This window comes from Aspergillus ambiguus (assembly GCF_047715705.1).
Source record: "Aspergillus ambiguus strain CBS 117.58 unplaced genomic scaffold BDV59scaffold_5, whole genome shotgun sequence".
Classification (NCBI taxonomy): domain Eukaryota; kingdom Fungi; phylum Ascomycota; class Eurotiomycetes; order Eurotiales; family Aspergillaceae; genus Aspergillus; species Aspergillus ambiguus.
In genome coordinates, this window is record NW_027395518.1 from 78,879 (window position 1) to 105,634 (window position 26,756).

At 52.7% G+C, this 26,756-nt stretch overlaps 12 protein-coding genes across 12 annotated transcripts; 6 read left to right on the plus strand and 6 right to left on the minus strand.

Annotated features, from left to right (window-relative positions):
• The first annotated feature begins 44 nt into the window (after nucleotides 1–44).
• Nucleotides 45–1,323, plus strand: BDV59DRAFT_171783 (WW domain-containing protein). Its single transcript, XM_073688612.1, has one exon. The coding sequence runs from the start codon at nucleotides 180–182 to the stop codon at nucleotides 1,035–1,037; it is 858 nt and encodes a 285-aa protein (XP_073550747.1). The 5' UTR covers nucleotides 45–179; the 3' UTR covers nucleotides 1,038–1,323.
• A 27-nt stretch (nucleotides 1,324–1,350) lies between these two features.
• BDV59DRAFT_171784 (ankyrin repeat domain-containing protein) lies at nucleotides 1,351–2,521 on the plus strand. Its single transcript, XM_073688613.1, has 3 exons — nucleotides 1,351–1,385; nucleotides 1,665–1,955; nucleotides 2,011–2,521. The coding sequence occupies exons 2-3, from the start codon at nucleotides 1,733–1,735 to the stop codon at nucleotides 2,427–2,429; spliced, it is 642 nt and encodes a 213-aa protein (XP_073550748.1). The 5' UTR covers nucleotides 1,351–1,385; nucleotides 1,665–1,732; the 3' UTR covers nucleotides 2,430–2,521.
• On the minus strand, nucleotides 2,386–4,640 carry BDV59DRAFT_125440 (putative ceramide glucosyltransferase). The gene is made up of 2 exons (XM_073686888.1): nucleotides 4,245–4,640; nucleotides 2,386–4,180 (listed from the first exon to the last, which is right to left on the minus strand). The coding sequence occupies exons 1-2, from the start codon at nucleotides 4,391–4,393 to the stop codon at nucleotides 2,614–2,616; spliced, it is 1,716 nt and encodes a 571-aa protein (XP_073550749.1). The 5' UTR covers nucleotides 4,394–4,640; the 3' UTR covers nucleotides 2,386–2,613.
• A 96-nt stretch (nucleotides 4,641–4,736) lies between these two features.
• Nucleotides 4,737–7,843, minus strand: BDV59DRAFT_191280 (H3 histone acetyltransferase RTT109; the record flags this gene model as incomplete). The annotated part of the gene is made up of 7 exons (XM_073691873.1): nucleotides 4,737–5,203; nucleotides 5,345–6,371; nucleotides 6,804–7,137; nucleotides 7,186–7,310; nucleotides 7,357–7,418; nucleotides 7,466–7,501; nucleotides 7,681–7,843. The coding sequence occupies 7 exons, from the start codon at nucleotides 7,841–7,843 to the stop codon at nucleotides 4,737–4,739; spliced, it is 2,214 nt and encodes a 737-aa protein (XP_073550750.1).
• A 288-nt stretch (nucleotides 7,844–8,131) lies between these two features.
• Nucleotides 8,132–11,577, minus strand: BDV59DRAFT_171791 (Hid1 family protein). The gene is made up of 8 exons (XM_073688614.1): nucleotides 11,310–11,577; nucleotides 10,626–11,244; nucleotides 10,480–10,577; nucleotides 10,181–10,423; nucleotides 9,774–10,127; nucleotides 9,479–9,722; nucleotides 8,911–9,422; nucleotides 8,132–8,855 (listed from the first exon to the last, which is right to left on the minus strand). Exons 1-8 carry the CDS (start codon nucleotides 11,403–11,405, stop codon nucleotides 8,343–8,345), a joined length of 2,679 nt encoding a protein of 892 aa, XP_073550751.1. The 5' UTR covers nucleotides 11,406–11,577; the 3' UTR covers nucleotides 8,132–8,342.
• Nucleotides 11,578–11,721: 144 nt separating this feature from the next.
• On the minus strand, nucleotides 11,722–13,005 carry BDV59DRAFT_171793 (nuclear pore complex component-domain-containing protein). Its single transcript, XM_073688615.1, has 3 exons — nucleotides 12,833–13,005; nucleotides 12,470–12,767; nucleotides 11,722–12,404 (listed from the first exon to the last, which is right to left on the minus strand). The coding sequence occupies exons 2-3, from the start codon at nucleotides 12,688–12,690 to the stop codon at nucleotides 11,831–11,833; spliced, it is 795 nt and encodes a 264-aa protein (XP_073550752.1). The 5' UTR covers nucleotides 12,691–12,767; nucleotides 12,833–13,005; the 3' UTR covers nucleotides 11,722–11,830.
• A 322-nt stretch (nucleotides 13,006–13,327) lies between these two features.
• Nucleotides 13,328–15,172, plus strand: BDV59DRAFT_191282 (uncharacterized protein; the record flags this gene model as incomplete). Its single annotated transcript, XM_073691874.1, has 4 exons — nucleotides 13,328–13,868; nucleotides 13,924–14,312; nucleotides 14,361–15,026; nucleotides 15,080–15,172. The coding sequence occupies 4 exons, from the start codon at nucleotides 13,328–13,330 to the stop codon at nucleotides 15,170–15,172; spliced, it is 1,689 nt and encodes a 562-aa protein (XP_073550753.1).
• A 133-nt stretch (nucleotides 15,173–15,305) lies between these two features.
• On the minus strand, nucleotides 15,306–16,710 carry BDV59DRAFT_125496 (uncharacterized protein). Its single transcript, XM_073686889.1, has 2 exons — nucleotides 16,479–16,710; nucleotides 15,306–16,414 (listed from the first exon to the last, which is right to left on the minus strand). The coding sequence occupies exons 1-2, from the start codon at nucleotides 16,576–16,578 to the stop codon at nucleotides 15,432–15,434; spliced, it is 1,083 nt and encodes a 360-aa protein (XP_073550754.1). The 5' UTR covers nucleotides 16,579–16,710; the 3' UTR covers nucleotides 15,306–15,431.
• A 121-nt stretch (nucleotides 16,711–16,831) lies between these two features.
• BDV59DRAFT_171795 (mitochondrial 54S ribosomal protein bL19m) lies at nucleotides 16,832–17,861 on the plus strand. The gene is made up of 3 exons (XM_073688616.1): nucleotides 16,832–17,076; nucleotides 17,161–17,542; nucleotides 17,635–17,861. Exons 1-3 carry the CDS (start codon nucleotides 16,887–16,889, stop codon nucleotides 17,738–17,740), a joined length of 678 nt encoding a protein of 225 aa, XP_073550755.1. The 5' UTR covers nucleotides 16,832–16,886; the 3' UTR covers nucleotides 17,741–17,861.
• Nucleotides 17,862–18,323, plus strand: BDV59DRAFT_171797 (uncharacterized protein). Its single transcript, XM_073688617.1, has one exon. The coding sequence runs from the start codon at nucleotides 17,998–18,000 to the stop codon at nucleotides 18,271–18,273; it is 276 nt and encodes a 91-aa protein (XP_073550756.1). The 5' UTR covers nucleotides 17,862–17,997; the 3' UTR covers nucleotides 18,274–18,323.
• Nucleotides 18,324–18,559: 236 nt separating this feature from the next.
• On the plus strand, nucleotides 18,560–23,501 carry BDV59DRAFT_199218 (putative ABC transporter; the record flags this gene model as incomplete). Its single annotated transcript, XM_073693319.1, has 3 exons — nucleotides 18,560–18,687; nucleotides 18,745–19,231; nucleotides 19,281–23,501. 3 exons carry the CDS (start codon nucleotides 18,560–18,562, stop codon nucleotides 23,499–23,501), a joined length of 4,836 nt encoding a protein of 1,611 aa, XP_073550757.1.
• Nucleotides 23,502–23,835: 334 nt separating this feature from the next.
• On the minus strand, nucleotides 23,836–25,900 carry BDV59DRAFT_210697 (putative MFS allantoate transporter; the record flags this gene model as incomplete). Its single annotated transcript, XM_073695655.1, has 10 exons — nucleotides 23,836–23,854; nucleotides 23,903–24,088; nucleotides 24,152–24,245; nucleotides 24,300–24,629; nucleotides 24,688–24,905; nucleotides 24,964–25,230; nucleotides 25,283–25,313; nucleotides 25,370–25,415; nucleotides 25,467–25,568; nucleotides 25,625–25,900. 10 exons carry the CDS (start codon nucleotides 25,898–25,900, stop codon nucleotides 23,836–23,838), a joined length of 1,569 nt encoding a protein of 522 aa, XP_073550758.1.
• Between the last annotated feature and the right edge of the window lie 856 nt (nucleotides 25,901–26,756).

The window sequence follows — 26,756 nt, forward strand, 5'->3', positions numbered from 1 at the left end:
TTTTGGGATGCGGAGAGGCTAGTCCCAACGCGGCTAGCTCCAGCACCGTCCGTTCTGGTATCGATAGAGAAATTCATTTACTTCGCTCTTCCTCCTTCTTTCACATCTGCAACTAACTCCGAACGCCAAAAGCTTTACACGACCAGGAATCACAACCAGCGCTGTTTCTATACTAGAAGATGTCTACAGCTCCTCCCATAGACGCCCCCGACAGCCCTTCCACAGCTCCCGCCCCGGACGAACGCGAGGGATCCCGCCCCCCCGTGAAGACCGAAGGACCTGGTGAAGACGACCGGCAAGCAAACAAAGAAGAGGAGGAAAACGCACCCACTCCCGGCGATGTGCGGGTCGGCAGAGCCGGCGCCCACGACGAGGGCTCGGAAGAAGGGGAGGCGGACGAATCCGCAGCACCACCGCTCCCCGACGAAGTCCCTCCCCCGCTGCCGAACGAGGCGCCTCCCGGCGAGGACGACGGCTGGGAGCCCGTTTGGGATCCAAATGCTCAGGCGTACTATTTCTACAACCGCTTCACGGGGGTCTCGCAGTGGGAGAATCCGCGCGTGCCAGACGCGCCGGTGGCGGCGGGTGATAGTGCTCCGGGCGTAGAGGCGGAGGCGGAAGCGGCAGATGCGCCATCACAGAAGGCTTCGCCTTCCGTTGGAGGCTACAATCCGGCTATCCATGGTGACTACGATCCCACGGCGCCGTACGCTCAGCAGTACGAGCAGACGCCCGTGGAGGGCGGGCCTGCCGGGGTAGACCCGACTGGGGCGTACACGGCGGTGGGCGCGTTCAACCGGTTCACAGGGCGGTGGCAGTCGGGTTCACAGAACCCGGAATACCACGACGATGCGCATAAGTCGTATCGGCAGATGAATGCGTATTTCGATGTGGATGCGGCTGCCAACAGCCACGACGGCCGGAGTCTGCGGGCGGAGCGCAGTGCCAAAAAGCTTAGTCGGAAGGAGGTGAAGATGTTCAAGGAGAAGCGGCGAGAGAAGAAGGAGGAGAAACGACGGGCTTGGTTGCGGGATTGAGGGTCATGTGTTCCTGATTGACTGCACTGATCGACTCTCCGCTTTCTTTTCTTTTTGTTTTTCGTGATACCTCTTGAGTTACATATGAACAGGGAAGGGGCGTTTTGTAATTGCTTACGGGATGCATATGATAGAGCGGGTTTGAAGACTATTTGAATATACCTGTTGCCTCTGAAGCATGAAGCTATTCGGCGATATACATCCAGGCCTGACTAATATGTGAACGGCTGTTGATTGGATCCACCGGGTCACCTGACCGCTGCGGCATCAAAGTTTCTCGGCCAACCATCGTCGTCGCTGCATCCAGATCAATCACGGAACACCGCGCCCTCGGTTGCTGAAAAATATGTAAGTCTGTTCTTGTTGTCTGTGTGAGGATTATTGGGGTGCACCGCTTCATGGAGTGTCATCAGCTGTAGGTGGGGTGGATGTCCATCTGGATATCACATGAGGGGGCAAGAGAAAAGACGAACGAAATGAGAAATCAAGTATTGGGAGACTGTCAAAGTATCTCTCATACTGATATTGTCTTTTTCAGTTGCTTGAACCTACCAAAAGCCCCTGTAGACTCATCTGGCTACATGATATCGCATACGCTCTGGTATGGACGGAAACTGACTTTCTCAGATACTATACCCCAACCTCAACATCAAAACCATATATCATTGCAAATAAGACCAAGAAAGGACCAAAACATGTCTTTCCCTATCCAACTCACCGCGGATGCGGTTGACGACTTGATCTATGACGCCCGTGCTGGCGACCTGGACGCCCTCAAATCCGACCTGGCGAGTCTAAGCACCCAGCACAGCTGCACGGAGGCCTGGATCGTGGCCTCCGCCATCGATGCAGAACCCGAGGCCGAGGGTGGCACGGGCTCGTGTCTTCTGCATTTTCCAGCGGCCAATGGAAACCTAGGTATGCTGTTCGCCTCGTTACCGCAAAAACCCAAGTCAGGACTAACGGATGTCAGAAATTGTCTCTCATCTTCTCTCCATCTTGAAGGATGCTTCTGCCAAACTTTCCCAGGACCAGATCACGGCCGTAGTGAACCACCGGAACCATTCCGGAAACACACCGCTGCACTGGGCGGCGCTGAACACGCATCTGGAGTGCGTTAAGGCGCTTGTCGAGGCAGGGGCCGATATCTCGATCAAGAATGATGCCGGCCTCGATGCAGTGTTCTTGGCTGAGCGCGCGGACTGGTCCGCGGAGGAGGTGAAGGAAGGACAGGAAGAGGCCGAGGCCGAAGCCGAGGCATCTACGGAGGGCCCTGTGCCCATGACAAAGGGCCGTCAGGTGGTGGAGTGGTTGCTGGGGTCGGAAAAGGGTGGTGAGCTGGAGAGTGGTGTGAGCGAGAACCCGGAGGGCGAGTCGGCCGGTGGAAAATGATTAACCGGGGGTTTTGGCTTATGATTTATGGGTTTCATGGTTTATACTAATAGAGGCTGTGATGTGTTCTATGTCTATATTTTGCATGATGGTATCTAGACAAAAGTTTCTCGCTTCTTGTATGTTCTGAAATGCAATGCGTACGGCGTACGGTGTATGTACCTTTATGTGCTCATTAAATGTATCAGTCCCGGCGGACCTTGTTCCGATCCTCTTGTCTGCTTCCGCTCGCAATATGAGATAGCCCTCTCGAGTAAGAGCCCTCCGACTGGATCGCCTTGTCGCAGTCGATCTCCCGCACTTTCATATTGAGTCCAACGCGGAACCGCCGATCTCGCCAGGTAACCGTGACGCCTCCGTAGAAGGCCCACGCCCAGATGGGAAACGCAAGCATTTCCCGTCCTAGCCACGCCACAAACCACTGCCAGAACGTGCGACAGGTGGTCGAGCTCCGACGCGGGGGCTGCGCAAACACCGGAGTGTTCTCATCCAGCTCGACCGTCTTCGCCGAATGTAGCTTGATATACAGCGTCCAGTCGACCAAGATCCAGGTCACCATGCTCAAAATGAAGAAGGCAAAGAAAGCTAACCACGACGTCATGTGGTCTGCGACTCCGCATCCTCTTCCCTGGAGATACTGCGCCAGCGACGTGGTGAAGCCATATGCCCCATACAGTGAACACACGATGGATTCCGTGCCGGGTTCGACCAGCGTTGCCAGGAGTACGGTAAACTTGCGGACCCGCAGCCACCGCACCCGGCGCGCCGTGTACGCCTGTACGCTCATGTTCGCAACGGGCTGGAACGCCAGGTCCCCGAAGACCATGGCGTGCTTGCCCAGCCGTTCACCGAGCTCTTTCTCCTCGCGGACCTGGTTCTTCCACAGGAGATCGCCGATGAGATGATCCTCGCATATGTTGTCGGAGAAGTAGTCGATTCCAGGGTTGTAGCGATGGGGATTCTGCGGCGACGGGGTGGTGAGATAATCGAGATGAGAGCGGCGGAACATATTAGATTTGCCGACGATGCACGGGGCGATCAGCACCGTGTTGATGGCCGTGTACATCTTCGCGTGCGAGGACGACAAGAACAGCTCCTCTAGACGGCCTCCGCCCGTCGCCAGCGGGCTCTCGTGCTGCTCTTTGATCAGCTCGGCGGCCTCGTCTCGCGCGGCTGTCGCGTCCGCGGTCGAGCTTGTGTACGCGTCCAGCAGAGCCTCCCGTTCCTCCTTCAGACTGGCGGCCCCCGTCACGTCCACGGCGACCGGGAGGTGGTGGACAAACTTGTATTTCCTGCCTGAGCTATCACCCAAACCGCACAGCCTGTCTACCATGCGTCCGCAGACCCCCTTTCCGATCCAGACATTGCAGTCCATGATCCAGATGATGTCGCCTTGTGCTTCGCGGTAGGCGCGGCTCATGTTCCGGATTTTAGGATTGGGTCCCATGTGTTTTGCGAATTCGTTGCTACGCCGGAGCAAGGGGTCGTCCTCCTCGATGTAGAGACGAGCATTGGCATGGGGAAAGTCGGAGAGGAGCTTCTGCAGGGTCGGATATCCGGGGTCGTTGCGGGAGGCCACGCAGAAATGGACAGTGAGTTTATCGTGGGGATAATCCTGGAAGAAGGTCGATGCGAGACAGTCGTAGAGATTCGGCTCCAAGCCTTTGACTGGACGAATCACGGTGACATGAGGAGGGTCCGAGGATGAGGACGAAATTGATTTGCGAGGTCTTTGCAGGAAATACCGCCATCTGGACAAGGACGGCGGGTTAATTGAGCTGAACGCGCCGCGACAGTCAACAGGGCGTCACGTACATCTGGAAATATCCCACAATACACACAGCCACGACGGTGGTATACCAGATCAAGCAGATCCAACCCACCACGACAGACCACTGGAATCCGCCATGGCTAGTGGCCGGTCCAAGATCGAGGAGATTCGAACGCGCCTGGAGCTCTAGCATAGGCGGTCACGGCGGGGGACAAACGGACGAACAAGGACAGAGACGAGGCCCGAGGACATTCTATGGCGGAGAGAAAGCGAAGCCTCATATATTTTGTGATTTCCAGGCCGACCAGTTTTTCTGGGCCGCCACGCAACGGAGGGAGAGAGAAGCCGTGGTTGAGTCCATTCGGATGGGACGGATTAATGTTAGTGGAGGAAGTGGAGGAGCCGCACAGCCACGGGACCACATGCTTGCTACCATGTATAGAATCGGACGAGTATATGGAAAAAAACTCCAAATAGATGCGTCGCTAATGCAAAAATCCTTAACTCCTGTATACATACCATACCACCCATGCTCGTCATGTCTTTTTCTTCTTCCGAATCAGATTCGCCTGGAGAACATTAACCCCCGATTGCTCAGCCGACGAAGCCTCCGGCTCTACTGTCTGTGCGTCTGTCCCAGGGTGGCTCCCTGCCCCTTTGTCGCCCTCACCAGACCCTTTCTTCCTCTTCCGAATGAGCCCACTGTCCATGAGGTTCGTGGTCGTCCCCGGTTGATGTGCAGACTCGGGGCTAGCGTTGCTTCCTACCACCTGTTGACCGACCCAGAGCTGGTCAGCCAGCGAGGCAATCTTCTCAGCCCATGCCTTGGTACTGGACGTAGCTGATTCCTGGTTGTCGAAATCCTGTTCGAGGAGGAAATTAATGGCTGTTTTGTAGTCTTCCCCGCTGAGAACCGCATGGCCGCGGCCGGCGTCAGGCCAGAAGAAAGCTTTGGAATCTGTAGCTTTTTGGGACGCGGAAGGGGCTTCTGAAGGGACACCCTCTGGTCGGTGTGTTAGAGTAGATGCATGATTGGATTCGGTGGTCGTATCCGGGTTAACACCACCTACGACAGCGGGAGGCTCTGTTTTTTCGGACACGGAAACTGGAGGCTTCTCCGCTACCACTTCTTTCACTACCTGACCTGGGACGGGCCTGGAGCTCGTCATCTGTACCGAGTTCACCAATCCCGGAGGGTTGATAACAAGCCACAAGAACCCAACCAGCCGACCTGCCGAGCACTCTTGCCGGAAGGACATCATTTCCCAGAACTGCTCCAAAGACTTCACGCTGCGCCACTGGCCCGCGTTCTCGGTCGAGACACCCGACTCTGTCTGCTCGGGAAGCTCATCGTCTAGGTCGATCAGAAAACGAGTCTTAGGGTCGTCGGGGAAGCGGGGGATCAAGCAACGCGGCGGCGCGTTCGGATTGTCGCACAGCTGACGGACAGGATAGCTATTCAGCCACCGCGGACGCTCTTTATTATCCGATTTCGCGGTAACCGGGAAGAAGCCGCGCGTCTCGAACTGGTCGCACCCCGGCACGATGAGAAACGCGGTGGCGGAACTCTTCGCGGACTCAGCTGCCTGGTCGGCAGCGCCCTTCTCCTGCGAACCCGACTCCGGCTCGTACTCCCGGAGAATGGGATCGAGCGTGCGACACCACCATTTGATCAGGCCGCGGTCGTCCAGAACATGTTTGTCCGGGTTCTCGATACTCCCCGGGAAGAGATACTGGTTCTGGGCGCGCGCAAAGAGCGACACGACAAGGCGGACTCCCGGCCGCTGGCGCGTTTGCACGAGATACGAGAGGAATGCGCTGGAGATGCGGCGCAGGAGAGAGGCCCTCGGGGGCAGCTTCAGTAGATGCAGGTAGCCGGTGGAGTCGGCCTTGGAGACAAAGATCGTCGTCAGGTGCGTGGTGCTGTACACCGGCACTTCCATGCCAAAAACGATGATTTCGGATCCATTGGGCTCGTCGGGCGCCACTGACACGGAGAGGAAGTGGTCCTCGCAGAAGGTGGACTCGGCCTGCTCGCCCGGCGGAGCTGCGAAGAGCGCTCCGCATGGAGTCGGAGCTGACGAGACATGGCGAATGGTAACCTTGGCCTCGGTGGGGAGCACCCGGGCCAGGAGATCTCCCAGGTCGACGTCTGCCTTCGACATTGCGATCTCTCTGGTGATTGGGATAGTAAGTCCAAGTGAGATAGGAATTGAAAGTGTCGTGAACGGTTTCGCCTTCCTGGGACGCGACCTATTTCGGTAGTCACGTGATAATAACGAATATAGTGACAGTCATCGATGGCTATATCTAAGGCGATGGAATTGATGTTCTATTTCTAGTCTCGACTGTAATTGCACATAGTTCTGCGAACAGACCAGTTCTTAGAAGTAGCCCGCCACCGCCTCGAGATCGTCAGCATTCAACAGTTTCACTCCTTCTCGAAGCAGAGTCCTCCAGACAGCATTTCGGGTTCTGATCGGGTAGAACGGTGTCTCCCAGTATCTTGCCCCAATGCCCCTCTCTTTTGCAGTTTTTATCTGGGCACGAAGGGCGCCCAATTGCTGGTCAGTTAGGACCGCGTCCTCTTCGCCCAAAGTCACTGCGCCAATGGCGCTTGAGAAGCTCGTAGACGCAATAGGAGAGATGAGCGACGTGATCCCAGAATTCTCAGAGTCATCTAGAGTATCCAGATGGGCGTCAAAGAAGTAGTCCCGGTCCGCGACCGACGCAACCATGTCAAGCGGCGTGTTCCCGGTTCCGATCACAGTCACCGCTCCGTAGTTGACTGTTCGGTTGTCTTTCACAGTAGTGAGATAGCCCTGCTCGCGGAGCGGCTGCAGAGCAGAAATGACAGCTTCAAATGTCTCTCGTCCGGAAGTCTTCGCGTCGATGAAGAAGTACAGCGTTTGAGAAGGGTCAGTGTCAAACACCCCGCTGGCCAAGGTCAGTACAGAAGAGATGTAGGGTGCGCATGTACCCTACTTTTTTGTAGGTGTTGTGACGAAAGGCGTCTGCGGGTTCTGGCGCTTGAGAACATCCAGCATGGGGTTGATATAGAGAGACTCCAGCGTGCGCTCTTCCGTTAGGGACGACTCATCATGCCCGACCTATTACAATGAGCGCAGGCTATGGGAAATTATTCGTATCACCCACGTATAGAGTCCCATCATATAGCCAGACGTCGGCTTCTGTCGAAATGCAACCTTTGGAGAGACCTTTCGGTAATCAGCAACGTCCATGGGGGCCTAGACGCATGCCATACCGGTATAAAAGGGGATGTCTCGCCAGTAATCACTATCTTTCGGTCAGCAGACTATTTTCTACCTAAATAATGAATCAAGTGCATTGAGCTAGGTGAGTTACTTGTGAGAATGCACTGGTATCTAACAGGGTCAGTTCACTGTAATAGGAAGAATTGCATTCCGAAGATGACATTGCATTGCACCATGCCAAAATATTGTGCGAGGAGTGAGTAACTCACTGGCATGATTCCCCGGGTGAAATCTGTGGGGTATTGGTACTCGTCACCCCGGTGCGTGTTCTTCAAAACGCTCTGCAGCTCGGATGACATTCCGACGGTCAACCCCGGCAAAACCAGGGATGCGGCGGATGCCAGCATAAGGAGCGATTGTACGCTCATGATAATCGGAGCAATGACCTGAGGAGCTGGTATTTAATCAACGGGATATATGTAAGAGAGCACTTGACGTGAAGGTGTGAAAACGCGCAGAGTGAAACAGTCTGTAGTGGTGATGTTTCCATGCCGAGAAATGAAGTTCACCCAATAATCGCCTCACGTGGTAAGCATACACACCTGACACTTCAACCAAGATAAACATAATGCATAATTATTCTTCTCAGTTGTTATCTATCAATACATTCTTGATGCTTTCCAGGATGCAGCTATGTAGAATTCAGCTACTTCTACCTCGATAATCGATACTATGATATATACAGTCGAAGCGACCCTACGCGGCCAAATCAAATACATGAACATAATTGTAAACCTAGATAACGATCGACCTATTGAGGGGTATCAAGCCTGGGCCTTCAGCTAATTGAAGAGAAAAATAGTAAACACATAGCTAGTACGACCGCAACCGTAGGGGTGCAAACGACCCTGGGACGACAGACAGACGCTAGACCTCCCGGATAGACGCTGGACGAGAATTGCCTTGGGAATCTTGCGTACTGGTCCGTCGCAGACTCAAATTCCCAATCCGCTGCACAAGATTGCTCCCCACCGCATCCACAGCTCCCTTGGGCGCAAGTAACGTTGGCCCTTGAGCTGCAGCTTCTTGCACCTTGAACAACTTGACCACAGTTCCATTCCAGACCCCAACTGTGCCAGGAGTTGCTCCAGAAGCAGACCCTACAACCATCTCACTCGAAAAAATAAATCCCCAAAGCAAGGACTCATACCATCCCATCGAAAGAGCCGACCACTCGAAGGAGTGCACTCGGGGAGGAGACGGGTCGGAGATTATGTTCTGTATCGACGGATCTTCAGTGAAGGTCGGAAGGTTGGCAATCAGAGTGCGCGCTTCGGGGGAAGAAGCGCTCTGGAAGGCGGATTCAGGAACATGAGGGATTATAGCCGAAATGATTGTAAGGGTGGTATGTAACGGCAGCTCTGGAAGCCATGATTCAAGCTAGGCACCTGATTAGTAAACTATCAACTCCACTGAAATCGATCCAGGAACTCACCCAGGCAACAGTCGGCGTGAAACCAGTGGGAGACGTCAAAAGAGCGGCAGACATGCTGCTTTGGCTGGTCATACTGTTCTGCCTCGAGAACGAAGGTTGGCCAGCAGGCATCTTGCCTCGCGCTTTCTCAGACATTCCTCGTAACTGAAGGGGAACGCTCTCATCGACGGTAGATGATATGGAGGGCCTTCGCGAGCTCTGAACGGATTGAGACGCTTGTGATGGTGCTTTCGGCTCCTCCCTTTCCTCGTCAGAATCGTCGCCGCCAATGGAAAACGGACTGTTCTCTTCCGGAATGCGTCCCAGCGGCGAACGCGCCCCAGAGGAAACGTGGGAGTCTTCTTCGGATGGCGAGAGGATAGGGCTGGAGGTAAGCTCCTGAGAGCTACCATCAGCCTTTCGCCTTTCGTTCTGACGCTCGATTTCCTGCTGTCCGCTCTCGAGGGTAAACTCCCGGACCGCTTCGAAGCGCTTGTGATACTTTAAGATCGCGTATACAAGGAACGGATTTTCTGTTCATCGTTAGCAACGGAATCGTAGGCAATGTGGCCACGTATTGCTAACGTACTTGTGAACTGATGTTCCAGGATAGAGTTAATAGTGTCAAGCACAGAGGCAAGTAGTAAATGGTTAGACTCGTTGGCCAGGAGGAAACTGGGCGCCGACATGGACGAGAACAGCTGTAGAATCTTTGAACAGGCAGCCGGGGAGAGATGGTCGACATAGGCTGCTATATTGTTGATTATGGCTAGCAGAGCCGGGTATACAGCGGTGAGTTTGCCTTTGCTTGAAGCGATCAATGTATGGATGGACTAACGATGCAAGTCAGCGAAGCGGCAATATGAGCTAGGCCGACAACTTACTATGATGAGATAATCTGCATAGGAACCCTTGAAACCGGGAATGCGTATTGTCTGCGGTAAAGTCTCCTGTGCTTCAAATTTCATGTTCAGGCTCTTTCCGAAGTTGGCCTCCACGCTCATGGTCTGCAAGATAAAGATGCACATCCTCACGAGGCCGTGCTTAGACGGGTCGGACTTGTATTCGATGGCGTAGAAGATGCAGAGAATAACAAAGTCATGGGAGCGGTTCGAGTCAATGATAAATGACCGGAATCGTTTGTTGCATTGCAATGCTTCCCAATAGAGGATGAGCATCTCGGGGGCCCATTTGACTGTCTTTTGGCTTCCCGGAAGATATGAATTCGTCGCTTGCATCTGATAGTAAAGCTTAGCATTCGTACTACGAGAGAATAGACAAGAGAGCATACCGGCTGATTCAAGATTCTCGTCATACCGTCAACCAGGAACTGAAAGTCTTGCGGGCGATGTAGTCGACCGAAGTAATGGCGGTAGTAGTTCTTTGGTGGGCTTCCTCGACCGTCTTCCGGGACGGGGTAGAGAAGGAGGACGAGGAGAAACTGTAGGCAGTAGATGACCAATATTTGCTTGGGATCTTTCCACACAACGTGATCGTATGGAACCCTCCAAGAAGCCGGATTGTATTTCACAGCCTGTGGGACGAGGTAAGTATCACTAGACCCCGGAAACTTCATTCTCGAAAACATACGGTGTTTAGTAAAGAGCACAGCAAGGTTAGAACGGCTTGCTTGTCTGGACATGTCGCAATGTACGTGATAGCCTTGACGCCTTGCACGGGCAACAGACCTGATCATGTCAGCAGCGTCGGATCAATTCACACATTACCGGACTTACTCAACGGCGTATACATCGCCCTTCCCGTCAAAGTCAGCAACAGCCGAAGAATCTCACAACGGTTGTTCTCCAGCTCCTTATTCGAACCCATGGATGTGTTGCAGCCAACACCACTCTGCCATATAGAGTAGGAGACCTTGCTCTTCGCGGTCGAAAGCTGGGGAATGGTAAAGTCGGTGAAGAAGAGCAGGTCGAGCAATGTATCAATCAATTCCTCTGCTAAAGGCTTCACATCTTCGTAGTCGCTGGCTCGGGGGGAGGCGCGGTCCCGGCCATCCGGCTGGGCTTCATCGAACAAGACCTCCGCGGCGACCTGCGCTTCTCTTGTCTTTCGCTTCCGACGAGTCCAAAAGAATTTCTCCTCCCATTCGTCCAGGTGTTCGGCTTCGTACACGAAAGGGAGGACGCGGGTGAGAATGCGGATGCAGTTGAGCGCATCTCGGTCGGGGGCCAATTCGGGATCGGGAAAGGATGGATGATTCTTCAAGACGGTCAGGCGAGATGTGACCGAGAGTAATAAGGTTTCGAAATTCGATAATGCATGATCGCGAGTTCGCCGTATATCCGCGGGGGTGAACAAGCTGAAGACATCTTCTGTTGTCTCGGGGAGCTCCCAGAACTAATCCATATCAGTCAGCCAGGTTCCATCAGTCGCACGGCAGATATCGAAAGGGGGCGACGAACTCTCGTCCAGTAAGGGTCATCTGCAGGAATGTCCTTCTCCTCTGAAAGACGGAATATTCCTTGCTTGAAGACCAACTTTGACTCGGAAGCTCCCATCGTGAGGCCACTGACGGTGCGGACGGGACACCCAGTCTCATGCAAGTTAGAAGGTGATTCAAGCAAAGCCCCCGAGGGAGTAATCCGGCCGTTCCAGGAGGGTTGTAGGAGTACGGGAGGAGGAGATGCGGTGGAGTGGGAGAACTTGTGGTATGTTGGCGTTTCTTGGGGGGCCTGCTTGAACGATAGCGGGAACTGACTGGGCCCGCGGAGAGTCGGGGGTGCGAACCAGAACCCGGGGACTTGGCGGCACACGGAGAAATCAAGAACTACAGGGTTTCATAGGGATTTTGTGGATACTTTAGACTCATACGAAGTACTGATTTGCAAAAAAACCGGCTAAAACCACAGATAACAGAAAAGACACCATTTATAAATCGTCTCATGGCCAATGCAACCGAACACCATGAATAAAAAGAAAAATCTCAGAGACTACCATTGCTCGCCGAAAGCCGTCGACTTCGTTCGTATAACCACTTGTTGCTCAGACCTAGGCTGACACGCTTTCCTCCCATGGGGGACGGAGTGGCAGGTCCCATACTCGACTCTCCAAAGGAGGAGCTCCGACCAAGTGGGGATGATGACCCAAAGCTGGGTCTCCGACCAGTGTCTCTTCCTCCGTTGGCAACAGCTTTGTGAAACAACGGGCTACTCGAAGGGGAGAAGGGCCCGCCTGACGATAACCGGTGTCCGGACGCGCTGGCGCTTCTCGACAGAGGGGAACCGGTGTGGCTAGCGCTCGCAGTGCGAGACGCAGAGAGCCGATACTTCGGTGGGGTGACATATGTTGTTCCCGGTGTGACCGGAGGGGTGACAGAGGGATCCAGCCCAAGAAGTGAACGTTGTGTAGGCGTTAGAGGGATATCCGAGAGATCGTCTTTGGGTCGGAAGAGAGGATACAGCGCAATAGCGATGTTCATAACGAAGATGAGTTGTAGAATGAGGAGGGTCAAGTCGGGGTAGGTCGCAATCTTGCTGCTGCTCTGAAGTCGAAGGGAACTGGTAAAGTAGAGCCCGCTAGTTAGAATTGCATTTTCCTCAGACGGCTCCTGCGCGACACTCACTATGACTTGAGGGAGTTTCCAAAAACCCAAGTAGCAAACAAGGCACCGCCATTCCACACCAGTTTTCTAATATTACGGTCGCCAAACGTCCCCGCATTTTGTCGCCGAACGATTTCATCCATCTGAGGATGACGCCACTTCCCCGGAGTTCGAGATTCATCGGGTTTGGAGGCGGGCGCAGAAGCTGCCTTAGGGGTCGAAGGAAGTGATTGGGAAGCCATTTAAGAGGACAACGACGAGGGAAAAAAAAAAAAACCGCAGGACAATGCAGATCAAGGAACCAATTCGATAATTGACGCTGTCGAGAAGTCAGACGATGATCGAGCTTCGGATACCCATCGGGGTGGTGGGAGGTGGACTTACCTAGCTGGACAAGAGAGAACTCTGAGACTTACCTTGAAAGAGTCGAGAAGCTGTTGGGAAGCTGGCCGAAGTCACCGGGACATATAGACGAGAGGATGCACGTTGGTCTACAACAGACTCCCAGACGAAACCATGTCTAGTGGGAGGAGTTGATTGTTTTGGTCGGTGCGCCGGCGAGGGTGTTCACAGCAACCACCACGAGACCGCGGCTGTTGGCGCTTGTTGGCGCGAAGTTTTCCCGCTTAGGCGGAAGCTTTCCCAATGGGGGTTCGGTTCGGTGGGGAAGGCGCGGCCCCCTCACGTCACTCATCCCCGACTGCAAGTTGGTTGTTGTCGTTTGCCCACCACGGTGTATATATTCCGATCGGATCGGTCACCACGAGATCGATCCCTGAGATATCTCTCTTTATCATTTGTTGATTTATTTGCTTCCTTTCTAGATATATGATCAGAAAATAGCTGGGAATCACCGTCAAAACACAGCGGGTACTCACCATGGCTTCCGAATCGTCGGTATTGGCGCAAATCGACGCCATGATCGCTGATGTTCTGGCCGACTGGGATATATATACGACTCTTATTGCGGGTGCCCTCGTTGCATTTGTCATATTCTCTTTCGTCACTTCCAAAGATCCCGATATTCACCCCTTCTTGTTGGCTCGCCAATCCACTGCCTTTCCCGTCCGTCAGCCGGGAGAAACGGCCGCATATCGCAGTCTTGAGACCCCTCACGGATTTCCGCTCCGTTCTGGATTGAATGTGAAGGATGCTGGTGCTCCCAAATGGACTAGCGGCCGGAGAGGTGATCTACGTGATATCTGGAAAGCTGCGGTGCGCGGTCCAATCGGGGAGGACGGTCAGTCTTCGGGTCCAGCTGGCAAGATCTACACAGTTCTTGGTAGAAAGGCTATCGAGCACTCGTTGGACCAAGTTACCCAAGAAATTAATGTTATCGGACATCATCTGCAAGATGCGAAGGCCAAGACTGTCGCAGTCTGCCTGACGGACTCGGTTGAGCATTTGGCGTCTATCTTCGGTAGGGCTCGGTTGATTTCCCCCTGCACTATTTTCTTCTAACATACTCGGTGTAGCTGGTGCTTTCTACGGCTTCCGGACCATTATCGTCCCCCACAATCTGGAGCCGAAGGTGCTGTCATCCCTCCTGTCCAATGCCCAGGCCGATACCCTGATCGCCGAGGCCGGTGCCCTCGACCTGTCTTTTGTGGCCAAGAACAACAAACAACTCTCCCAGGTTGTCTGGGTGGCTAAGCTTGGAAGTCGTCACATGGACTGGAATGACGTGCCCGAGGATGTCCACGGAAGTCTGAGAGTGTCCGTCTGGCACGAGTTGGTTGATGAAAAGAAGGACCTTGCCGGACTAGACGTACCTAGTTGGGACCCGGCCTCGAAGACGCCATCTGTGAGCACCGTATGGTTGTCTGCAACCGGCGAGGGTGAACTGGTCGAGTACCAACCGGAGGTATATGACCTTCCTTGCGACTACGATTTAAGCTAACCATTAGAGCAGAACTTAGTTTCAGGCATTGCAGGCTTGATGTATTCCCTTCCTCGGAACCAACGATTTGGCCCCCGTGATCTGGTCCTATCGATTGATTCCCTTTCTCGGTCATACCCGCTGTGTCAGGTCATGGCCGCGCTTTACTCTAGCGCGTCCGTCGCTTTAAATTCTGTTGCAGGAGAAGGCGTTGATTTTGCACTGGCTACCGTCGGAGTGTCTCCAACCGTTATCGTCTCCTCTTCTAGCACTATGGCCAACTACCATGACAAGTTCATGGCACCTCACTCCGGACTTCTTTCGTCTCTCGCTCGTTGGGTCCATGCCAGGAAATTGGACGCTGGATGCATGCCTTCTCACGGTCTTTGGAGTCAGATCGCCAGTATCGGTCCAACTGCTGAGTTGTCCCTTGATAAACTCCGCCTGCTATGCATCTCACACCGTGTCGATGCTGACCGGGAGGCCTGTCTGACTTCTGAGCAGCTGACAGACCTGAGAATCTTTACTGGAGCTCGAGTAGTCTACGCCTTGACTGGTCCTGGTGTCGCTGGTGCTATCTCACAAACCAACGTATTTGACTATCGGCGCACCAATGGACAGAGCCACTTTGGCGCTCCCTTGAGCAGCGTCGAGCTTGTCTTGACAGATGTGTCCGATGCCAATGAATTGGAAGGAAAGGTATGTCAGGTACCGTATCTTTTGTCTCGATTAGCGTCTAACGAATCATGCAGATCACAGTGTCCGGCCCGTCTGTTATCTCGGGCAAGACAACCGTCCCAGTGCGGGCTCGCATCACCGATGACAGCACGCTTGCATTGTGTTAGGCCGTAATAAAACATGTTCGAGCGTTGTTAGCATTTGTTTCGGGTATCATCCTTGTATTTATCCTAGAGATGGAACGCCTGCATTTTGCCGGCACTAGCGCTAGGATTGCTTCATTGGATATCTTGGTTGATCTTATACGGTCATGCAGCTATCGAATGAAGATAGTGTTCATTCTTCAGAACGCGAATAAGATACAGCTTCAAGAATTCTAAATGGTAATATACAATTCATAGACAAGAGGGGCAACTAGTCAACAGTTTAACCCTGATGGAAAAGCTGGCTTTGCTCCAAGCCCAATGTTGGCTTTTCCTGCGCCTTTGCCGGCGCGGCCTTCTTCTGGTTTGCGATTAACATGCCCAGTTCGTTGACGCGGGTCTTCAAGCCTGGCGCAATCGACTTGTCGTTAGAGATTCCATTCACTTGCAGGGCAAGTCTCATGCCATTGTAGATAGGCACGTTCTCCTGCAACATGCGGTCGATGCTGGCCCACTCCTTGGCCTCGCGGTCAAAAGTGCCCAGCTCCCAGCTGCCGAGCAGGCGGCGAGCGAAGAGGCTGACCTCCCCAGTCTCGTCCTTCCCTGCAAACACATTAAGCGCACGCGCGGCACTGAGCTCAAGCAATGTACCGATGACAAACGGCTTCCGCTTGGGGTCTTGTCCCACATTATGTTCGACGTGTTCGGGGGTCTCCATGAGGGTGACAGCCTGCTGGCCGAGGGACAGCGCCTTGGAGACGGCTGGGTCCTGGAAGTCCTCCCGCTGCGCCTTGCGGTGGAGTTCAAAAAAGTAACGCTGCACAATATCGACGTCGTTCAGTCGCAGACCCGTCCGCTCGGCTTGCTTCGCGCACTCGAGGACCACGCCCAGAGCGTCTGACTGGCCAGCCCGCCGTATCAGCCACTGCCACCGGTCCGACTTGAGGATGCGATGCGACATGCGCAGCCCCGTAAGAAACGGGATGAGGTTCTGCCAGTCTTTTGTCGTCTTCATGAGGGCGATTAGATCCACGGCTTCTTTCTTCGTCGGTCTCGATTGCGGGTCCATGGGGCGGAGGAGGAACGGCTCATCCTCGCCGATGGTCACACTGACGGGCTCTTCGTCCAGTCGGTCGGCGTACTTTTGTCGGAACATCAGCTTTCGTTGCGGCGTACTCAGTCCGAACGGTATGAAGAGTTCTTCGCGGAAACGGTTGAGGGCCTGGTCCAGCTCGGAGGAGGAGGTCGGGGAGAAGCTTGGGATGGCTGTGCGGCGTCAGTCAACTGGTCAATAAAACCCAAAACACAGCTTTTGACAGTATAGACGTACCATTTTTCGAATAGCTGCGCTTCTGTGTGAGAGAACCAATGGATTGAAGGGTATAGGAGCCCTGGCGGCGGAAGAGCCTGCCGACGGCGTTCTGCGCCATTCTCGCGGGAGAGAAAGTAGAGGGCGGGAAGGGAGATGAAGGACAATGAGGACAAAGATGGAGAGAATGACAATGGAGGCGATTTCTCCTGATCCCCGTTCCGAGCACGCCAGGGTACAGACTATCGCCGGGTTGATGAAGCGCGAAAGCAGAAAAGTTGCGGATGCTGGAAACTCGTCCCGATTGGGTTAGTCCGGAGATTCTGCCGGTCCGAATCTCTCTCCGCCAAATTTCCCAAGTTTGTTACCACCCGTTCAGCCTTCGATTGTCTCCAGGTGCACGCTCGCGATCCTTCCCTCCCGCCCCCTATGGCGACCGTCTCTCCGATAATGCGGCAGCTGGGCTGCTTCAGGTCGCTGATGAAGCCCCAGCCCTGGATGCAACCTCACCGCTCCATCTCAACCTCATACACCCCGAAGCCAGAGCCCGCACCTCTTCCGTCCAAATTGCCGCAGTCGTTCCTGTCGCAACTGCCGTCGCGGTTGCAGCCGAGCCAGGGTATGTTCGAATGCGTCTGATAACGTCTTGTGTTCTTGGATTGTGGAAGGTTTGGGATAGATGGTCTGACATAATGCTGTGCAGGTCGCAAGAAGCTCAAAGTCTACCCTCCGCCACCTACAGTCCGTTCTAAGTGCAAAGACCCCGTGGGAGCTGTGACGGAATCTCAATTAGCGACTCTCGACCCCACCGGCGAACGTAAGGCGCTATTCGACTACCGACGAAACCCTCGCAGTGTCAAGGTTGGCGATATCCTGCGCGTGACCTTCAAGAACGGAGATCCATTCTCCGGCGTATGTCTAAGCATCCGGCTGCGTGGTGTTGATACGGCATTCCTGATGCGAAACGAGCTCACGCGAGTCGGTGTTGAGATGTGGGTGAAGGTTTTCAGTCCTAACGTTGAGAGCGTGGAGATCGTGCAGAGAACGGAGAAGAGGAAGAGAAGAGCCAGATTGTATTACATGAGGTGCGTATCGACGTCTTCTCGGGGGTGTCCAACTCCTATCGACTGGTCATTGTGTACAAACACGGAACTAATGTTGCTCCTCCGCCGTTCAGGAAGCCCAAGCACGACATGGGTAGCGTTGAGAACATCGTGTCCAACTACCTCCGACAGAAGTCTGCGCTCACTGGTCAGAGCAGACCAGGACAGAAGAGACGGTAAACCGGCATTGGTGCAACGGCATTTGATATTTATCTTGGGCGAATGTATTATTATCATAACATGTATATGCGACTTGACGTCTATTTATTCTCTGTATCCCCGAATAGAAACCGACTGGGTCATTTTCGTGACATCAACCATTGTCTTTGTTCCCATGCCTACCAACTTGTACCCCCTTCACCCTGGCACTTCTCTTGACAGGGCACTTCTCTGCTTGGAAGGATACCGACTGATATCGAGGTCCAAGCTACAAGCACATGGCCAGGATGTGCAGACCGGGGCCCGAACCTCCGAACCTCGCCTCGCATCCTGGTCTGTTGTGCTTTAATTTATGTTGGTATGCGCCAACAACCCGAGCAGTCAATATGACGCGTTGGCCGATGGCTTCCCTTCGATCCACGAGTGATTGTTTGCGCTCATCAGCCTTCGAGAAACGAAGCGGGGGCGTTTCGAAGCGATGGTGTCTAGGCGCCAATCCCGTTATTCTTGGTCTGCCTCGGTCAGCCGAAAATCCTTATGCGATGAGGCAGTGATTGGCCGCTTGTTGATTACTTGTCACGCTAAATCAATTGATTCCTTGGAGGAATGAACTGAACCCGCCCAGGAGGCCGGCTACTTATTCTATCTACGCCCTTCTGGGCACGATGATGCCGTCTGCCACACTCTCTGTATTTGCATCCGTACGCATTGGAGACGCATTAGCTCTACCCTGATGCCTTACCGCACCAAAGGTTGACCCACGGTTTTGTCTGTCGTGGCTCTCTGGGCTGAGATCAAGCCTCCTGTATCGCCCACCAAGCGGGTCAGGTACCGACAGCGATGACAATGCTTTTCCTGAGACAAGTGTGGACATTAACTGTCAAGAACCTCTTACTGGTTCTGGTGCGACCATTTGCCACAACGTTCCTAAGGGCTCTTCTTCTGCCAGTGGTGTTTGTGGCATTCATGTGAGCTTCTTTTCAGCGTAAAGTCTCTTCAGTGATGAGGTATTAATATAAATACAGCTCTTATGCGCGGAATCTGTTCATTGAGCCTGCAACATACGGAATAGGCGATGCAACTCCTCTGCGATCGTTCTCAGATGCACTGGGCCTGATGCATGGCACAAGAGAGAATGTTGTCTTCGTCCATAATGGAATGGTTGGCGGCGCTATCGAACAAGTGATAAACCAGGTGGCTGAACCGGTCAGGGCTAGCCAGAAACAGGTCCACGTATTGTCATCAGAGAGCGAACTACGAGATATGTGCCGGTCAACCCTCCTTGGAGTATCATCTTGCATAGCTGGTGCCGTCTTTCATTCTTCGCCGATGGAGGGGCCGTACGGGCTATGGAACTATTCGATACGGACAGACTTGGCGTTGGCATCGGGAATACATGTCGACAGGGATGACAACACACAGGAAGTCTATCTCCTTCCTTTCCAGCATTCGATAGACTGGGCAATAGCGAGAACTAATGCGTCGTTTGACGACCCCTACCTTCCTACCGAGGTATGCGTGTCAGATCCTGAAAAATGTTGAAGATGCTAACGCCATATAGATCCTGGAGTACCCATTCACATCCCTGACTCAGGAAGGCCGCCAGGACCAAATTAGGACCCGTTACATGGGGGCCATCATCGACATCATTGCTGTTGCCATCTTCATTGGAATGGTGGGAGTGACTTATCATCTAACCGGCCTCATTGCAATGGAACGGGAGCTGGGTATGAGCCAGCTCATCGATTGTATGATGCCAAATACTTCTCAGTGGCAGTCTCAAGCAGCTCGTTTTATATCTGCCCATTTGGCCTTGGATATTGTCTACGGCGTAGGGTGGATTATATCTGGCGCCATCCTGAAATACGGGGTGTACAGTAAAACATCCGCAGGGATAACTGTCGTCTATCATATCCTAGCAGGGCTCGCGCTTTCATCCTTCTCCATATTTGGGGCTTCGTTCTTCAAAAAGGCACAGCTGAGTGGGATTTCGGTAGTGATTGCTTGTCTGCTTCTGGGCGTCATCGCGCAAATGGCACCCGCAACCTCTAATGGCGCTGTTGTCATTCTTGGGCTTCTGTTCCCGTCGATGAATTACGTTTATTTCTCCATATTCATGGCACGATGGGAGAGGCAGAACCTACCGGCAGATTTAACAAAGGCAGCACCTAGCAATCCATGGAGTCTCCCTGGAATTATCTTGTGGATCCTGCTTATCGTTCAAATTATTGCGTACCCTATCCTTGCCGCTCTTGTCGAGCGCTTTCTCTACGGCACGAGATCAAGGAGTCGACAAACTTCGAACTCGGATTCTGCCACTGCACTCAGCATAAAGCAGTTTACTAAGTTGTACCGGCCTGGATGGTTCTACAGAAATGTGGCTGCACGGCTTGGAAGTAACCGACGGAGCGTCCTGGCGGTTGATAAGCTCACCATGGATGTCACTAAAGGCCAGATAGTGGTCCTTCTTGGTGCGAATGGATCAGGCAAGTCAACGACTTTGGATGCCATCGCCGGATTGACAAAGATATCATCTGGGGAAATCAACATCAGCTACGGTGAGAGAGATGGAAAGTTTGGTCTGTGCCCTCAGAAAAATGTCCTTTGGCCTACACTCACGGTCAAGGAACATGTAAAAATCTTCAATAGGCTCAAATGCACGGGGAGTACCGACACCAATGACGAAATTACGAAGCTGCTTTATGACTGTGACTTGATTAAAAAGTTCAATGCGCCTTCAAGAACTCTTTCTGGGGGGCAGAAACGCAAAGTTCAACTAGCGATGATGTTTACTGGGGGGTCATCGGTCTGCTGTGTTGATGAAGTCTCCTCTGGCCTTGATCCCATCTCGCGCAGAAAGATATGGGATATTCTTTTGGCCGAACGTGGTTCCAGGACTATCCTTCTCACAACTCATTTCTTGGATGAAGCTGACCTCCTTGCGGATCATATTGCCATTTTATCCAAGGGTGTCCTCAAAGCCCAGGGCTCTAGCGTCGCACTGAAGCATCGACTTGGCTCAGGATACCGTATCCATGTTCTGAATATCCCTGGCTCGGAAACAAAGCTCAGCTCCCGGCTTGATGGTGTTCCATGCGAAGTGCATTTTGATGAAACGGTATATACTGTTCAAGATTCTTCTGAAGCTGCACATTTTGTCTCCCTTCTTGACCGAGAGGGAGTAACTGAATACCGCATCAGTGGACCAACAATCGAGGATGTCTTTCTCAAAGTGGCTGAAGAAATAGAATTCAACGCATCCCAAGACAGTGCAATGGAAGATCGAATCAGGACACCGCCGAAGGAAGTCAAAGAATCGGACGAGAGTGGAGACAACAACTCAGTACAGCTCCTGACTGGTAAACGGATTGGCTTTGCTCTCCAGGCATGGTACCTATTCCGCAAGAGGATGACCATCTTACGGCGCAACCCACTTCCGTACGTTGCGGCCTTCATAATTCCTGTTATTGCTGCTGGACTTGTCACTCTCTTCTTGCAGGATATCACTAAGGCCGGCTGCTCTAACGAGAGTACATCCAAGACACCCAAATCGGATTTCCTCGATGCTTTGGATGATTTCCAAATTGTACTTGGCCCGTCAGAAATGATCCCCCCTTCTGCACTCGAGAGTTTTGCGAACGCTATAGTTGGTCAAAGTCATTCCAACGACAGCAGCTCTGTCAACATTGATAGCCAGTTTCATACAGTGGACAGCCTGTCGCAGTTCGACCAATACATACAAACCAATTTCGCCAATGTTACCCCCGGTGGCTTCTATATTGGAGATTCATCTTCTCCCACCAAATTAGCCTGGATAGGCGACAATGGAGACTTCCCCTTTTCAGCCGTCATACAAAACGCGCTTAATCGCGTTCTGATTGGTATGCCGATTACCATGCAATTCGCGTACTTTGACATCCCGATGCAACCAGATGCGGGCAAGTCTCTCCAGCTCATTGTTTACTTCGGCTTGGCTATGTCAATATACCCTGCGATGTTCGCTTTATACCCCACGGTTGAGCGGCTTCGAAATGTCCGCGCCTTGCATTTTAGCAATGGCGTACGGGGCATATCGCTCTGGCTGGCGTACCTGGGATTCGATTTCTGCATTGTTGTAGCTACCAGTGTCCTCGCCATTGTCATATTCAGAGCCGTGTCCGATATATGGTACCATGCAGAGTATCTTTTCGTGGTGTTTTTCACATACGGGCTGTGCGCAACCTTGCTATCCTACCTAGTCTCCTTATTCTCCAAGTCCCAGCTTGCGGCCTTTGCATTCGCAGCCGGTGGCCAATGCGTGTTATTCCTCATTTACTTCATTGCATACATGTGTGTATTGACCTACGCGCCAACCGACAAGATGGACGCTTATGTCAATATCACGCATTTCACCATCGGGATAATTGCACCTTCCGGCAACCTCCTTCGCGCTCTTTTCGCCTCTTTGAATGTGTTTTCTATTCTATGTCGCGGCAGAGACATCGCCTCATATCCTGGCGAAATAACACTCTATGGAGGTCCGATTGTCTATCTCGTCGTCCAGTCCTTTGTATTATTTGGGCTTATTCTCTGGTTTGATGGCGGTCCAGTTTTCACTTTCTTACGCAGGAAGTCCAAACCATCCGATATGGAGAAGTACCCCATCGATAGAGACATCGCTACGGAAATTGCCCGTGCAACTAATTCGGCCGATGGACTTCGTGCAATCCATCTCACCAAAATGTTCAAGAAATTCACAGCGGTTGAAGACGTCACATTTTGTGTTGGAAAAGGCGAAGTCTTTGCCCTTCTGGGTCCCAACGGCGCGGGAAAAACAACTACTATCTCGTTGATCCGCGGTGATATTCAACCTTCGCAGAATGGAGGCGACATCTTTGTCGACGGCATATCTGTGTTGAAGCATCGTGCTTTAGCAAGGTCCCGCCTCGGCGTTTGCCCACAATTTGATGCAATGGACCAAATGACCGTGATCGAGCATCTTACCTTCTATGCTCGTATCCGGGGTGTCCCTGATGTGCCTCACAATGTCAACGAGGTCATGCGTGCCGTGGGGCTCATCCCATTCAAACATCGCATGGCCGCCAAGCTCTCCGGTGGTAACAAGCGCAAGCTTTCTCTCGGAATTGCCCTGATGGGTAACCCAACTGTCTTGCTTCTCGACGAGCCATCCTCTGGCATGGATGCAGCGTCCAAGCGAGTTATGTGGAGGACCCTTGCGGCCGTCGTGTCAGGCCGCTCTATCGTTCTCACAACCCATTCAATGGAAGAAGCCGACGCCCTCGCACACCGCGCAGGTATTATGGCCAAACGGATGCTTGCCCTCGGTACCACCGACTTTCTCCGTGCGAAGTATGGGAATGTGTATCATGTCCATCTGGTCCATGCACAGGCACCTCATACCAGCGAGACAGATATGGAGCGTATTCGCGGTTGGGTCGGAGAAACCTTCCCCAGTGCTATCATCGAGCAGAAGACATATCATGGCCAACTGCGGTTCAACGTACCCGCTGGGTTTTCGACTCCCGCGAGCGATGACTGGTCATCAACCACCGACGATAACGAAATCAAGACACAAACTGCCGTTGAATATGCGAATTCCCTGTCTCCGAGGAGGGCGCGTAACACTGCTGCAATTGGAAGCGTGAGCAGGCTATTCTCGAAATTAGAGCAGGATAAACACACCCTGGGCGTGCAGTATTATTCTGTCAGCCAGACGACCTTAGATCAGGTGTTCCTCACTATTGTTGGACAGCATAATATTGAGGAGGAAAATTCCGGATAGGTGTCTTTCGAGGGGATTGCTGTAAATCTCTAGACTACCTTACAACATACACTAGTTAGTTATAACGCGTTTGAAAAATCAAATCCCATTCAAGATTCCCTGGTCTTGTCTGAGCGCCACGAGCAACACCCCATACACAATGGACGCACTGACATCTGGTGCATGCCTTAAGACGGACAGATTTACTCAGTTTCGCGGAACAGCCTATCCAGCACTTCGCAAATTCCTTCGTTTTGCTCATAAGTAATTACATTATGCGAAAAAGCCGAATCCGAGTCAGCTTATGTTGCAGGAAATAGGGAACACGCTTAACATTACGAGTTAGTACTTGTCGTTAATAGATATACCGGAAACTGTCCCGTGGTCAGCGATGATCACTTAAAGCAAGTAGCAGAACATACTTCAGATTCTCCCTGTCGGTCAAGTCCAGGAAAGCTGTCGCTCCTAGGTCTCTTCCCTCGAGCCCACCTTCCATCTGGGACTGGATGCGGTCCCGTTTCTTGTTCTCCCACCGGAGCAGCAAGCCAAGGGCAATGATGAGCACGACTTCAATTAAGTGCGAGACGATCATAGACCAGATACCGAGGCTGTACGTTGGTCTTTATTTTGTTAGGCAGAGCTAGATAAAACCCGAATACGTAAGAACTCACTTTTGGTCGTCCTTGTAGAAGAAAGGGCCTGCAATATTCCCGGTGCAATACCCGAGGAACAAGACGGCGTTTGTAACGACCTTTTTTGTGTGTCCTACAGACTTCAGTTTCGAGCCCCAATAAAAGTATCAAAGTGAGAGCAACGTACCGGCCGTATTGGCTACCTGCATGCTCAGGATTAAGACGAAAGCCGCGTTATACGGTCCAGTAAGATAGTAGCAGATCAAACGCCCGACCTTCTGATCTAGCGGAACGAATCGCAGACCAAACGCCCCAGCTATATTAGGAACGAGGAAGATCAAGATAAAGATGCACCGTCTGTTCTGGAACCGGTCATTGAGGTACACGCAAATCAGAATAGATATGGCGATCAAGACTCCGTAGGGGATCTGCATCAAGGTAGTGACCAGCGTCGAGAACCCGAAGCCCTGGATGATGATCGTTCCAAAGTTGGAGATGCCTCCGTTCGGAATATTGCCTATACATTGTCGCGATCAGCCTCGATCTCGTTCCTGCCGCATCCACGCGCAACTTACAGACAATGCCAAGCACGAAGAAAAAGTACATCTTGTAGTCACAGAAAGCCTCCAGAATCTGCGCCGGCTTCAGGTGCTTGTTCTCCACACCGGTTTGGTTCTCACGGAGTCTCTCAACCGCAATACGGCGCTCTCTCTTCGTCAAGCCAGGCGCCGTGACGGGCGAATCTGGAAGGAAGATAAACATGACAATACCCCAGGCGGAGCAGAGGGCGCCACTGCGGCCGCATTAATAACTCAACAGATGCATCTGTACTATGCCTGACAGCTACTCACATCACAATAAATTCGTACTTCCACGAAGGAAGGGCACCTCTGATGTGACCGATTCCGTATCCCAACAGACCGCCAAGGGCAATCCCAAACCCATTCGCTGTATACCACAGCCCCATACGCACCGGCTGCTCTCGCCGAGTATACCACATACTGGTGATGAGCATGAAAGACGGGTCTGCGCAAGCCTCTGCGGCTCCACCCAACGCGCGGAGAACAGCAAGAGTAGCGAAATTATGACAGGCAGCTTGGATCATGAGGAAGACGCCCCTTATATCGGATTAGTTGGTCACTCCATGACACGTTGTTAATAGTTACACACCACATGAAAATATTAGCCCCCAGATATTTCCCTGTTACTAATTAGATTATATTCTGGCATGATAGATAGAATCGAGGGGCAAAGCACCAATTGGAAAGCGCTGCATCATGAAATTGGTCGGAAACGCCCATGCCTGACATCCGTTAGTATAAACCTAGACACAAGAGCACTGTCGAGAGCTTACGAGAAAACCAAAGTAGAAGATGCTACTCAGCCAACTGTACTGCGTTCCATGAAGCTCGAGGTCCTCCACGATGCCAAAAATAGCCGCATAACTGAGCGTTGTCTGCGAAGAGGTCAGCCCACACCAGCAACATCTATCCACGTAAGAGCAATCCTCACCTTATCGATGTAAAAGAACGCATAGCAAACGGCCAAATACGGGAGAATCATGAAATCAATCTTCCAGAGGATGCGTCGCGCCTCGGCGGGGTCCACCTCCTCATGAAGCTCGTCCGGGTCATTGAAGAGCGCCATGGCGGTATCGCCATCCTTTGACTTTGCAGCCTTCCATGCCGGATCGATGGTGTTGTTCTCCGTATGCGACGCCGTAGGTGCCTCGGTGACATCGTCATCTTTAGAGGCGCCAAAAGCCCCCAATCGAGCGCCAAGCCCCATAATCGTTGACTGACTGTGTCGTTTCCTCGTCGGCTCGCGGGGGAAGTACTCTCCTGGATTTTGAACGGCGATCCTGGCCCGAGGAGAGCGTGTTGTCCTCTTATAAAGAACACACAAGGGACTTACTAGTACGGATCAGGTGATGGACACGAAGGGCCAGCCACTGCGGTGATGAAGGCACGGTCCAGAAGCACGCTCTCCTCTTGAAGGAATCCGCAGGAGAGCATTCAATCGCACGCATGCCCGGCCAGCTAGTATGATACGGGAGCAGCGTAGAGATCCACCAACCCCACGCGCAAAGAGGAGCATCAGACGGTTGGCCCACCACCCCCGGACTGTGGGCGCTTGGTCTGGAGAAACTGCGGAGAAAAACCTTCGCGGCGTGGGGGTGGCCAAGGTCATGGCTGCACAAGCTCTTCTGAAGCCTCGAGTCGGACTTATACCGGATGACTCCCTGCGAGAGGACTATCACAGTTGGTCTGGTCGAACCTTGTCCAGTTTCACGGGGGCGTATTGGCCAACGGCAAGACATGTCATCGGAAGAAGACCGAGTAGGGTGCCACGGTGTTTGTCGTCTGCATACCTCGGATGTCCATGTAGAGAATGCGGGGAAAGCAGACCAGACGGGACAACCGGTGCCGATCTATACGATCTGCTCCACGGCTGGAGCACTCTTGGAAATATGGCTTATAGCTGTGAAATCCATGTTCGAATTATTACTAGCATTAAACATGACATCATAAACAGGAGGCGCATTCTACATCTTCGACTTTTGATCCTGCCATCTATACGCCCAGCACTACGCTCCTCTTTACCGACCGCATCAGGTCACGTACTAATAAACAGGCCACTGATC

Excerpts from the sequence above, each read along its gene's own strand:
- BDV59DRAFT_171784 (XM_073688613.1), top strand. The coding sequence starts at position 1,733 with ATGTCTTTCCCTATCCAACTCACCGCGGATGCGGTTGACGACTTGATC. Across the intron at positions 1,956-2,010 it reads AGCGGCCAATGGAAACCTAG|AAATTGTCTCTCATCTTCTC; the intron begins GTATGCTGTTCG and ends AACGGATGTCAG.
- BDV59DRAFT_171797 (XM_073688617.1), top strand. The coding sequence starts at position 17,998 with ATGGCCAGGATGTGCAGACCGGGGCCCGAACCTCCGAACCTCGCCTCG.
- BDV59DRAFT_171783 (XM_073688612.1), top strand. The coding sequence starts at position 180 with ATGTCTACAGCTCCTCCCATAGACGCCCCCGACAGCCCTTCCACAGCT.
- BDV59DRAFT_171795 (XM_073688616.1), top strand. The coding sequence starts at position 16,887 with ATGGCGACCGTCTCTCCGATAATGCGGCAGCTGGGCTGCTTCAGGTCG. Across the intron at positions 17,077-17,160 it reads GCGGTTGCAGCCGAGCCAGG|GTCGCAAGAAGCTCAAAGTC; the intron begins GTATGTTCGAAT and ends AATGCTGTGCAG. Across the intron at positions 17,543-17,634 it reads GCCAGATTGTATTACATGAG|GAAGCCCAAGCACGACATGG; the intron begins GTGCGTATCGAC and ends TCCGCCGTTCAG.
- BDV59DRAFT_171793 (XM_073688615.1), bottom strand. The coding sequence starts at position 12,690 with ATGGCTTCCCAATCACTTCCTTCGACCCCTAAGGCAGCTTCTGCGCCC. Across the intron at positions 12,405-12,469 it reads GGAAACTCCCTCAAGTCATA|TTCCCTTCGACTTCAGAGCA; the intron begins GTGAGTGTCGCG and ends CTACTTTACCAG.
- BDV59DRAFT_125496 (XM_073686889.1), bottom strand. The coding sequence starts at position 16,578 with ATGGCGCAGAACGCCGTCGGCAGGCTCTTCCGCCGCCAGGGCTCCTAT. Across the intron at positions 16,415-16,478 it reads GCGCAGCTATTCGAAAAATG|CCATCCCAAGCTTCTCCCCG; the intron begins GTACGTCTATAC and ends GACGCCGCACAG.
- BDV59DRAFT_125440 (XM_073686888.1), bottom strand. The coding sequence starts at position 4,393 with ATGCTAGAGCTCCAGGCGCGTTCGAATCTCCTCGATCTTGGACCGGCC. Across the intron at positions 4,181-4,244 it reads ATTGTGGGATATTTCCAGAT|ATGGCGGTATTTCCTGCAAA; the intron begins GTACGTGACGCC and ends GTCCTTGTCCAG.
- BDV59DRAFT_171791 (XM_073688614.1), bottom strand. The coding sequence starts at position 11,405 with ATGGGAGCTTCCGAGTCAAAGTTGGTCTTCAAGCAAGGAATATTCCGT. Across the intron at positions 11,245-11,309 it reads ATGACCCTTACTGGACGAGA|TTCTGGGAGCTCCCCGAGAC; the intron begins GTTCGTCGCCCC and ends GATATGGATTAG. Across the intron at positions 9,423-9,478 it reads CCTGGAACATCAGTTCACAA|AAAATCCGTTCCTTGTATAC; the intron begins GTACGTTAGCAA and ends AACGATGAACAG.